The sequence below is a fragment of the Belonocnema kinseyi genome, chromosome 3, assembly GCF_010883055.1.
Source record: "Belonocnema kinseyi isolate 2016_QV_RU_SX_M_011 chromosome 3, B_treatae_v1, whole genome shotgun sequence".
Classification (NCBI taxonomy): domain Eukaryota; kingdom Metazoa; phylum Arthropoda; class Insecta; order Hymenoptera; family Cynipidae; genus Belonocnema; species Belonocnema kinseyi.
Window position 1 is genome coordinate 67566961 of NC_046659.1, and position 12921 is coordinate 67579881.

The 12921-nt window shown below is 29.2% G+C and overlaps 1 protein-coding gene across 3 annotated transcripts in view; it reads left to right on the top strand.

The window, feature by feature from the left end:
* LOC117168847 (exopolyphosphatase PRUNE1) overlaps positions 1–12921 on the top strand; it is a 43036-nt gene that overhangs the window by 4144 nt on the left and 25971 nt on the right. For all 3 annotated transcript variants that reach the window (XM_033354710.1, XM_033354709.1, XM_033354711.1), the window contains exons 2-3: positions 3575–3816; positions 9693–9958. In XM_033354710.1, the coding sequence (XP_033210601.1) occupies positions 3575–3816; positions 9693–9958 (508 nt within the window). The remainder of the gene's footprint in view (positions 1–3574; positions 3817–9692; positions 9959–12921) is intronic.

Genomic DNA, 12921 nt, shown 5'->3' on the forward strand with positions numbered 1-12921 from the left:
TCCATATGGTATATGGATGGCCCCAAAGAAGAAATTATGAGCAAGTTAGAACCTTTTAAAACACCAACAAAAATTACGTTTTTTATTTTGTATTTAGTTACTGTGATACTATTTAAAAAATTTGTTAAAGTATTTGTCATAAAATTATTTCTGTTCGAACGAAAGAAATACACTTTTATGTTTTGAATGTGAAAATATTTTTGATTTAGTTCTTAGGCTACTTCAAAATAGTGAAAAAAATCTGCCTACTTCGAGGGCATATTCTCATCCCGCGCGGCTAGCTTCGCTCGGAAGTTTGAGCGCGCTTAGGGCGCGCGACTGTTATTTCTTGCGCTTCGCGCTCGATAATATATCTATCTCGCGCTAAGTGCTAAGCTGAAGGTCTAAGCATCGAACACAGTAATTTGGTTATTGTGAATTTTCTTTTGTTAAAGCTCCTTCGGCTTTACCGAACACATTCTCATCAAGTATCTCGCGCTTCGCAGTCGAGTTTGTCCCTAAAATCGAGCCTGAAATTGTATATGATTTCCATAAATGTATATTATTACAATTCATAACATGCATTGGTTTTAAAAAATACATAGTTTCATTGTCTCGTTCAAAAAAGAGCGCATTCTCTAAAAAAATCTTGTTATTAAACATTTTATTGCAACTTCTGTCATTTTTTCATCAACTGAATTTGCTTATTTCCAATGTTATTTTTATGACATAAAAGTTACACATACGTCATACACAGCAGCCTTATCGTTTTTTAACTTCTAAATTATATCCCTAAATACTGTGAAATTGTTGAATGAAAAAATGTAAGTTTTGGATTTTCCATTATTTTATATGCTGTCAAAATTTGAGGTTTTGATTTTTTAACAAAAATTCAACAAGTTGTTATGATAATCTTGTAGGAAATTCAAAAATCAACATTTTTCTTCTCTTGACTTTTTACATATCGTGCGTTATTTGGATTAAAATGTCCATTTTCGTGTTTTTCTTAAAAGAATTTTATAAATGCTATAACTCTGGTAATTTATGGTCTTTTGACAAAAATTCATTAGGATAAATTGTTCGTCTTTTTGAATACTATGAATATCCATAGGGAGAATTTTTAAATTTTGAAAGAAATGGTCTCAACAATATTCAAAATGCGCTCACATTTTGAATTTTTATTCAAACTGGCCGGCTAACGAACCTTACCTTTAGTTTTGGACACTAAAAGAGTGTACCAAAAGCCAATTTAATAGATTAATTTTTTTCAAAATTATCGTGTTCACAGACATACATACAGGCGGACAGCCATACAGACAGATTCGTAAAAACCTGTTTTTCGGATTCAGGGGGTCGAAAAATGTGGACATTTGACAAAAACTTGGGGCGTCAAATTTTACACAAATCTAGTACCTTCTCTGATGAGAATGTAAACATGCAAAATTAGAACAATCAAAAGTTGTATTTTTTATTTAGAATAGTGACATTTTTTGTTAAATTTGAAATAAGTGTTCCATTAACAAAAACCGAAAGAAATGTAATATTCTTATCGATGTATCGAAAATTTCTAACTTCATAAAAAATGATATTTTCTAAAATATGATTTTTTATTTTTGTTTCTTATCGAAAACTGAACGCGTGAATAATTAATAATACGCCCTGTCTACGATTCAGGAATTTTCTGTTAATCTAACTCCTTTTCCAGTTTGTTCAGGGCTAATATTACGGAATTTTACGAAAATCTAATCCATTTTCCAACTTGTTCAAAGCTAGCTCCACGGAATAGACAGTGAATTAAAAATAATTTTTGCACCCATAGCTAAATTTACAAAAAATGATTGCACTTACAGTTTCCGTTTTGCATACATATTTCGGGGATTGCCCTGTTTATTTTAAGCAACAAAAAAAACGTTGCAAAATATGAATAGCAGTCCATTGTTTAGAATGGTTCCCCTTGTTGAAATCTATAATGTTATACCCTCACTAATGGTTTATTTTGTGTGTTTTAAATAATTAAAAAGAAATGGAATAAATCGTTGAAAATTGACTAACATAGCATGTATTTGAACAAAATTCAACATTTTATTTTCTTTAAAGTTTGTTTTTAGTTCAATAACAATGTAAAGAACCGTAAAAAATATTATAATATCAAGGGTCTTGAGATTCAAAGTGAAGAAAAATTGGGTATTATTACTAACATTAAAAATGTATATATTCTAAAGATTAGAAATCTCACTTTTCTCGGAAACGATGCAAAATATCGTAGCTCATTCTTTAAAATTATTCTACTTCATGGAATCTATAAAAGTATATTTTTACCAGATGTTTTATGTAGTGTGTTTTAACTAATTTTTCAACAAATAGATATAGAAAACATCAATGGAAATAGATTAAAATAGTATTTACTTTAACAGTTATACTGACCTAGAAACAAGCTTTTTTTAAAATAAAAATTTTCAGTTCGTAAAACTAATTTCTATTTTAGTTAATTTTTATTGGTTTCAGGAAGTTAAACAATCTAGTACTATAAATTCCTATTAATTTCTGACATCTTTTCCACAAAAATGACCATTTTGATAGTTAAAAATAATGTTTCTTTAAATTTAGAGATATGAATAATTTTTTCTTTACTCTAAAGGCCAGAAACCTTAATAATTTGTTGTAACATGTTATTGACATTTTTACTGAACTAAAAAGAAACTAATTTGTTTATATTTTTTCTGTTTTTTGGAAAATTTGGTTCAAATACAGAAAGTAAAAAATTTAATGTAAAAAATGTATTAAGAGTATATTTTTATAGACTGCAGAATGGGAAACAATTTTTAATTATAACCTTCTGTTCATATTATTCGCCTTTATTAAGAAGAATGAGATCTTTAATAGTTAACAATGAAAAATAGTTTTTTATCAAAAATGCTTACTACGACTTTTTTCTCTCTTAGTTCAAAATAACCGAGGGGCAAAAAAAGGAACAAAGGAGAAACTGTATGTGCAAGCACTTTTGGGTTGAATTTAATCAAGGTTAGTCGTGATTTGTTTAATTTTTCTAAATTTGACAACTGAACTCCCGCGTGGTGGCTGAAAGTGATATCCATAAAATCTGAAGAAAAAAACGCGGGGTATCGTGGCAGAATATCACAACTTACGTGACGTTACCTTTTGCAGGGCAAAAAAGTTGTATTTATAGGGGAAAAATGAGATTACTCAAAGTTACATAAAAAAGAGGAGGCGGTATCAGTTATTACGGCAGCGTTACAAGGGGCGTGTGAGTCTTCAAAAATCGTTTAAATGGACGACCCCAAACTGGAAGAATTAAAAAATTTTATTCACAAATAAACAAATTTAAATCAAAGAAACTTCGATCATTAACATTTTTTGATATTTAGTTCAGTCCAAATTTAATTTTTAAATGTAATAAGATATTTTGTAGCATTCTAAACTTTTTTAATTTGTTCCCACTGCTTTTTCACTTTGTTTATAGTTTTTTTTCGTGCATATAATAGTGCAATAAAATTGTATTTAAACTTGTCGTTTAAAACACATGCGTTAAACGTCAAGCGAAAGAGATAATTCAAAAGAATTATTATTTTTAAAGGCAAATTTGAGCGGATATGAACATGTACGAGTCGTGCTGGGAAATCAAACCTGTGATTTAGACTCGGCAGTTTGTGCATTGGTACAGGGCTTGTTTCAATATTGCGATGTGCAAAAGGAAAATCGCTCGAACGTTGCAGTAATACCCGTAATGAATATTTTGGAGAAGGAATTTCGTGTGAAAACTGAGGTCCTTTACTACCTCAAGCACCATAAAGTGCCCTTGAGTTTATTGACGTTCCGGTAAGTCCGTATACAGCACTTAAAATTTAATTCGTTTATTTCAAACGCGACCCTTCCTTTTCATCCCTCGTCAAAAGCATTTTAGTACTCTGCCCCAGGACAGGCCTCCTTATTCTGCCAAACTTTTCAATTATCATCCTATCATTCCACAAGAGCACATTAAGAAAACGTATTATTTTCATTCAACTTGTTTAGTACTATAAATCGTTAAAGAAACAATTCAGAGACAGTATTCAGACTCGAGATTTGACTATAGTTCTTAAATCTTTTGCGAAGAGTAATATATGATACAAGATTTTAGTTTAGCAAAAGTTTCCAACAATGTGAAGGTTTTAATAAAGAACCTAATTATTTGAACCAATTTATAAAATAATGATAAATAATAAATTGATAAGGCATGTGAAAGGAACCCGCACCAAATTTGCAGCAATTTTCTTTTTCTGACAAATTCTGAAAATATTTTTTTTTTGTATTTTCGAACCAACAGAGAAAAAATTCGAAGGAAAAAAGTAAGATAAATTGACAGTTTTTAGACAAGAACTTTCCAAAGTTTCAATTTTTACAAGTATTTTAATACAAAAATGCTTAATTTAGTGAATTTTTTTTTTCTCATAAACTTCAATAGATTTGGCTAAAAGTTTCAAATTTTGACGATCAGATTTACCGAACAAAAGCTTTATACCCAGGAACTAGAAAGATTACGGATTTTTTGGGTATACAGCATGTTTTGGTAGTGTTTTCGTACCTTAAACATCGAAATATGGAAATCATAATTTTTTAGTAACTAAAATCCCTAGAGTCCCTTAAGTATTGAAACCAGGAAAATGGCATTCCACAGGTGAACAAATTATATATATAGTTTATATATGATGAAATGAGACAATGATGTTTTTCATTTGTTTTATGAACTTTGCTATGTAAAAGAAAAGAAGAATATAAGTGTTTTATCCATTATATATAAATTATATATAACTTTTTCACCTGGGTATCGAAAATTGCTCAAATAGGAACGATATTTCTTCGCCGTGTAAAATTTCTGAATTGTCAGTTAACATGTTTAGACCGCGGACCCTTTAAATGTTTTGTTCAAAATCAAACTGTTTCCTAGAAAATGTACATCTTGTTTAAAATTCCTATTTTTGTGCTCAAAAGTCAATTGAAATTTTTTCAGATCAAAATTCAAATCTTTTTTTAATTGATCTTTTTGATTAAAAATTTGATTCTTTAGTAAAAAATTAACATAATATTAACTTCATGTTTACAATACTTATTTTGGGATTGGAAATTAAACTGTAATCTTCTTTGGATAAAAAGTTAATTATTAAAACAAATTTTTTTTTACATTGATCTGTTTTAGAAGAAATTGAATCTTTCTTGAATAAAAATGTAACTGTTCGGTTGAAAAATCAACCTCTTTTTGATCTTAAAATGTATCTGCTTTAGCAGAAATTACATCTTACTTTGACAAAAATGTAACTATTTGTTTAAAAATTCAACAATTTTGTTGGAAGTTGATACTTTTTGGTCGAAAATTTTGTTGTTTTGTTGCTCTCTCCCGGGACAGGACACTTTATTCTGCCAAACTTTTTAATTATTATCCTGTCATTCGACAAGAGCCCATTAGGAAAACGTATTATCTTTCTTCTACTTATTTAATACTATAAATCGTTTAAGAAACAATTCAGAGACACTATTCAGCCTCGAGATTTCACTAGTTCTTAAATCTTTTGCGTCTTTATTTTTATAAAGAACCTAATTATTTGAACAGAATAATAAAATAATGATAAATGATAAATTGATAAGATGTGTGAAAGGACCCTGCACCAAGTGTACGGTTAATTGCTTTTTGTAACAAATTCTAAAAATAATTTTTTTTTGTATTTTAGAACCAGCAGAGCAAGAATTCCAAAGAAAAAAGTAAGAAAGATTGACAGTTTAAAAAAAAAACCTATCAAATTTTCAATTTTTACATGAATTTTAATAGAAAAATGCTTATTTTAGTGAGATGTTTTTTTCTCTCAAAAACTCCGATAGATTTGACTAAAAGTTTCACATTTAGACGAACAGACTTGTTGACCAAATTTTCATACCCACGAACTAGAAAGATTAAATATTTTTTGGGTATACAGCATGTTTTGGTAGTGTTTTGATATCTTAAAAATCGAAGTATGGAAATCATCATTTCTTAGTAACTAAAATCAGTCAAGATTTTTTATTCAACTACTACGGTTTGAAATCACTTTCAAATAAGTAAATGAAGCAAGCATAGCAAGCATATGATTAGAAATTTTAAAAACATCTTTTAAACATTGAAACCAAGAAAATGACATTCCTTAATGAACAAAAACAAAAGAGATGTTCTGATTAGAATATCAGAGTAGAAAATTACATAAAAATAAGTGCAAGATACGTTTACTTATTAGGATGTATCTTTGAATTTACTTCAAAGCTTGATTTATTATGCCTTGAACATTGAATCGGGAATATCGACATTTCTCATTAACTAATATCATACAAGGTTTTCTGATTAATCTATGAGGATAGGAAATCATATTAAAGTAAGTGGAGAAAGTGTTGATCGAGGTATAATAAAAAATCTCTGGCGCTTTAACCCGTATAAAATACCAATTTCCTTGTTTAAAAAGTTAAGGGATGACTAAACTATCTCGATAATAATTTCTAATGCAAAACCTGCTATATAAGATGCTTCTTGTGTGTGTGTTAAAGTGATTTTGTAGGCCTGACTATTATTACAAAAACTTTGATGATTTATCCTTACTGAAATGTTAATTTCTCTGCTTCTCTAATTAAGGGATGATTGAACAACCGTTTACAAAAATTCAAAGACATATCCTTGTCATCTACACCTTCCCTAATTAATTTAATATGATTTCCTATCCTCATAGATTAATCAGAAAACCTTGCGTGATTTTAGATATCAACTACTTATTTTAAAGTGATTTTACACCGCGTAACAATTGAGTAAAAAGTTTCTAGTGATTTTAGTTATTAAGAAATGATGACTTCCATACTTGCGTGTTTAATGTATGAAACCACCCCAAAATCATTCTGTATACCCGAAAAATCGTTGATTTTTCTAAATCGTGGGTATGAATCTTTTGTTTCGGTAAGTCTGATCGTGAAAATGTGATACTTTTCGTCAAATTTATCAGAGCTTTTGAGAAAAAAATGCACTAAAATAAGCATTTTTCTATTAAAATACATGTACACATTAAAACTTTGACAAGTTTTTTTTCGAATTTTTGATCTGCAGGATCGAAAATACAAAAAAAGAGTAGATTTAGCATTTTTTACAAAAATTTAATTACTGTACATTCGGTGCGGAGTCCTTTATAGAGAAATGCTATACAGTACATTGAATACTGTGACCAGATTTTACTTTCTAGACAGCTTCAGTAGAAATTGATAAAGTTATATAAAGCTCTTTACTCTATTAAAGAAGTTAGTGCTTTTTATGAACACAACAGAAAGCGCAGCTTCACTTTCAAACAACGTAATCACTTTACGATCCCTGTGGAATTTGGAACACTGTCAGTGCCGCGACGGTAATGGAAAAGAAGTATAGAAAAACTATTTATGAGTAAGCCAATTTTTGTTTACCAAGTAAACTAGAAGCTAGAATTAGGTAGCTACGAATTTTCCCCTGCTGTTTTTAATTAGAAAAATAGTTTTCTTTGACGTTCTATTCAATGATTTTAAATTAAAAGATGGCCACTGAACAGGAAAGCCGGAAATTAGTCTGGAGTTATGAGCACCGGCAAAAAGTCGAGAATGTTTCAGATTTGTTTTTACTTTCGTAACAAATATCGTCTCCCTCATCGAAAAAATTTCTTAGAATTTTAATCAGCGTAATCAACTTTCTTCGTTAAAATATCAAAGATCATTTTATGTTTTAGGTTTTAAAGTTAATTTTTCATTCAAAAATAAGCTTAGGTGTTATATGTATTTGTTTAGCAAATATCAAATTCACCCACTTCCGGTCATTTTGGAGACATAAAAGTGTAATGTCCGCAAATGGACCATAGATTAAAGTATCGTCATAATTTATATTCTGTAAGTGCATCAGTTGCTTCTTTGTAAATAATTTACAGTGCTTTTAATTACATCATAGACCTCAGACTCTTTCCCCTATTTTCTTTTTGCTCCCTTTTTTAAAGAGTTCCTCTTTTTTTACCTGTTTACAAGAAAATCCTTCCTTTCCCCTTTTTCTAAATGAACTCTTTTGGCCGAAAATGCAACTGTTTTTTGGAACATTTTTCTTTTTTAAATAAAATTGGGTCGTTTTGGAAAATTTAATTATTCTCTTGAAAATTTCACTATTTTATTAAAAGGTCATCTTTTTTGGTCGAAAGTTCATCGTTTATGGTAGAAAGTTAACTATTTTTAATTGAAAAGTCTTCTTTCATTTGTTTGTACCAGATTTCATCTCATTTTATCAAAAAGTCGACTGTTTGGTTGAAAACTCAAGTATTTCCTTAAAAAGTAATTTTTTTAAAGTCTACTATTATATATTCGAACTTGGATTTGAGCCTGGTTTTGTTTCTAATCGGCTCACAATTGAGGCTTTCCAAACGTAAACATCAGGACCACGTGAACACTGACAGTGAACTAACGCAATGTGGCGCAACGTGACGCAATTATCCAAGTTCGAGTGTATTTTAGGTTCAGAAATTCCTCTCTTTTGATACAAATTCTACTCTTTAGTGAATATTTTCATCATTTATTTGAAAATTTATCTGTTCTGTTGAGCATGCGTCTTCCTGGATGGGAAATGAGTTATTTTGTGTTAAAAATTCATATTTTGGTACAAAAGTCACCTTTTTGGTTGAAGCTTCATCTTTATGGTTAGAAGTTAATTCTTCTTAAATAAAAAGTCTACTATCATACTTTTAGTGCAGAATTAATCTCGATTTATTGAAAATTCTACCATTTTGTTGAAAATGCAACTGTTTTTGTTTGAAGTTTAATTTTGTTTGTTTGAAATTCAACTTTTTGTTGAAATTCGCCCCTTTTGCTTGAAAGTTCGACTATTTGGTTGGAAATGCAAATGTTCGGTTAAGATTTTTTTTTTCAAATTCAACTATTTGATTGAAACTGATTTTTTTTTGGTTGAAAATTCATTCAATTTTAAAAAAATTTCTCTATTTTGTTGAAACTGCAATATATTTTGATTTGAAATCTTAGAAATATGGTACCTACATTAATGTTATTTGAAAGAATTTATTTCCATATTATTGCTAATTCCCCTACTTTGAGAGGATTTTTAGCATGTGAAATTTGAAATTACGTTTACAAAAATTTACATAATATATTTTACCTTGGATTTCTAAAACGTTTAATACTTTTCAAAATTTATATAATAAAGCTAGTCAACCGAGAAAAATGTAATTTTTAACCGCAAAGACCAGGATATAGACTAAGACATTTTTTTAAAGTTTGAGTATTCACCCTGAGTTAATTTGTACACTACTGTTAGAGGAAGGCCGCAATATTTCAACAAATACATTTTTTGCTGGTAAAATAAATTATCATTCAATCATTTAAAATGAATGATTCTTCAGATTATAAATATTTTCAAGAACTCAAAACATATCAGCCTTCCAAATAATACTTGGAAGATTAAAGATAAAGAGCTTAAATTGAAAATAATAATGATGAATATTCTACCTCACATAACTTCAAATTAACACCAACTTTTTCCATGCTTATATTTCTAAGAGAATTTAGAATTTATTTGATTGATACAACAATCCTGTTCTGAAAGCTGAACTTTGCAGGAATCGTGCAAATACAGTTACTGAAATGTCCAGACATTCCGACTCTAATTTAATCGAGAAGTTAATTAACTTTTGCAGCGACCAGATCGATCTTCACGCCTTGAACGCGGAGAACAAATTGGAGCTAGTTTTGGTTGACCATCACACGCTCACAGACGAGGATTCGTCGCTAGCAAATTCGGTCGTAGAGATTATTGATCACCGTCCCCAAGATGTGGCTTGGACCTGGACTGGCAAAAGGATTAATCTGCAAACAGTCGGCAGCTGCGCCACTTTAGTCGCCAAAAACATGTTGGAGAAACATCCGGATATTGTGGACTCTCAGGTCTCCAATCTACTGCGAGGTGAGTATCCTGTTCTAACAATTTAATTCAATATATGGTCATCCACCTCTATTTTTTCGGTGAAAATTCCATTTTTTAACTTTAACTCACTATGATTTTAAATTTTCAAATATTGTAAATGAATTCCATTAACTTAATAATTGACAATAATTAAAAAAAAGGTGAAGTGTACGTAAGGAAAAAGTAGACAGTTGCGCTGCCGCCACTGATTCGAATTCGGCGCGCCGACGTGATCTAAGGAACTAAGGGACCGCACTTAAATTACGTAACAGCTCAAGGATGGGGGAGGGGGAGACGATACAGTTTGTTAAGATTTGTTACGGTCGGGACTTACGGAGGAGGGGTTTCTCCACTTATGTACGTAATTTTTTCAAATTGGCAAAAACTTTCTCCTGAAGATTATCTTTTTAGTTATAAATTTTATTATTTGGTTGAAAACGTAACAAAATTGGTCTTCTTGATTTAAAAATTCATCTTCTTCAGTATAAATATTACACCTTTCTTAGAAAAACTGCAACTGAAGGGTCCACGTACTAAACCTGTTAACTGACATTTTTTTGGAAATTTTTTTTTTATATTTCCTTGAACATTTTTTATATGCAGTTAATATCCCGCAAACAAAACGGCAAAATTCCTTTTAGTTTTTTTAAAAATGTATTTTTAAAAATCGCGTTTTGTATCTGGAGCATATGTCCGCGGTCTGAATTTATTAACTATTAAACCTATCGAATCTATTACACCTATTAAACCTATTAAACCTATTAAACCTCTTAAACCTATTGAATGAACAAAAAACATTTTACAGTTTAAAACTATTGAAAATTGCCAAAATAACAACGATTTTCTTTCGTCGCGTAAAATTTCTGAAATTTCAGTTAACAGGTTTATACCACGGACCCTTCAACTGTTTTGTTGAAAATTAATCTATTTCCTAGAAAATTTACATTTTGTATAAAATTCCTATTTTTGTGTTGAAAAGTGAATTGAAATCGTTTCGAATGAAATCCAACTCTTTTTGAATTTATCTTTTTGGTTAAAAATATAATCAGTTAGTAGAAAATTAACTTAATATTGACTTCATGTTTACAATTCTGATTATGGGGTTAGAAATTGAACCGTAATCTTCTTTGGATAAAAATTCAACTTATTTTTTAATTTTTTTTTAATTTATCTGTTTTTGTACAATCTTTATCTTCCTTGGATAAAATTAAAAATGCAACTAGTTGGTAAAAAATTCAACTATTTTGTTAAAAATTCATCCTTTTTGGTGGAAAAAATTCATCTTTTTGGGTTGGAGATTCTTTTTTTTTGGTAGAAACTTATTTTTTGTTAAAAAAATCATATTTTGATCTTGAAAAGTAGACTGGAATCTTTTTTTAGAAAATTTAACTTTTTGAAAAATAAAAATCAATCTGGAACTTTTTAGTCAAAAATTATTGTTCTTTACTTGAGTATTCAGCTTTTTTCTTGAAAGCTTTGGTTGAATTACTTTGTTAAGAAATCATTTTTTCTTGAAGATTTATATTTTTATTTGACATATCATCTCTTTGCTTTAAAGTTTAACAATTTTTGAAAAATAATCTTTTGTAATTTATAATTCAACTGTTTGGGGTAAAAATTAAACTAGAGTGTTAAAATTTTTTCTATTAAAGCCGTATGCCTTTTGTTGAAAATGTAACTGTTTATTTGGAAATCCTTTCTTTTTTGGTTTAAAATTAAGTTTTTAACTGAAAATATAACTTTTCTAATTTTTTTAAGATTGATATTTTTTAGTTGAAAATTCTCCTTTTTCAGTAAAAAAATAATTTTCATGGTTTGAAATTTCAAGCTTGTTGAGTAAAAATGCATCAGTTTCGTGGAAAATTATTATTTTTTTTCTAAAAATTAATATTTTGGTTTGAAAGTTAAATTTGTATAGAGAAACTTCGTGTTTTGGCTCTAAGGTTCAACAATTTAGATAGAATTTGATTCCTTCTTCAGTGAAAAATCTTTATTTGCTGAAAATTCGTCTTTTCGGTTTTAATATTCTTTTTTTGTTTTGCATAAATTTCATCTTTTTTATTGAAATATATGATATGACACTTTTTTGTTGGGAATTTGTCTTTTTAGTTTGGAAATTAAACTATTGTATTTAAAATTTATTTATTTTGTCGAAAATTGAAGTATTTTTCCTGACGGACCGAAGAAACCGAATGGAGCCTCTACAAAGTACCCATGAAGACCCCATTGATTCGCCATTCGGTTCCTTTTTAAAAAACTCGAAAAAACAGCAAAATCAACTTTTAAATTGTTGAAATTCGGATTCTATGTTAAAAATTCCTTTAGAAAGTCATGGAATAATTGCATTAGTTTTTTTTTGCAACGGTAAGAAGTTTAAAAAAATAAAAGACGTATAACGCCTGTTGACTGCTACTTACAGACGATGCGTTTAAAGTGTAGCAGTCAACAGGCGTTATACGTCTTATATTTTTTTAAACTTTCTACCGTTGTAAAAAAAACTATTGCGATTATTTGGTGACTTTCTATAGGGAATTTTAACGTAGAATCCGAATTTAAACAATTTAAAAGTTGATTCTGTTGTTTTCTCGAGTTTTTTAAAAAGGAACCGAATAGGGACCCAATGGAGCCTTTACGAGTACTTTGTGGAGGCTCCATTCGGTTCCTTCGGTCCGCCAGGGTTGTTAAAAGGTCTTTTTTATATTAGAAAAAATATTTTTTGTTTAAAATAAATTAATAAATTTTAAATTCGTATCTGCAATACTGTTTTATTAAGTTTATAAATGATTGTATGTTAAAAATATTACAAGATTAAATTGCTGACATTTGAATATTAATGATCAAGGGAAATAAACAATTAGTCAAGAAAAACCAGGGAATTTTGAAAATTAACGTCTCTGACACTCTGCCTATTTCTACTAGCAATTACTAACAAAATATTTCTGGAAACTAAAAATTACGTACAG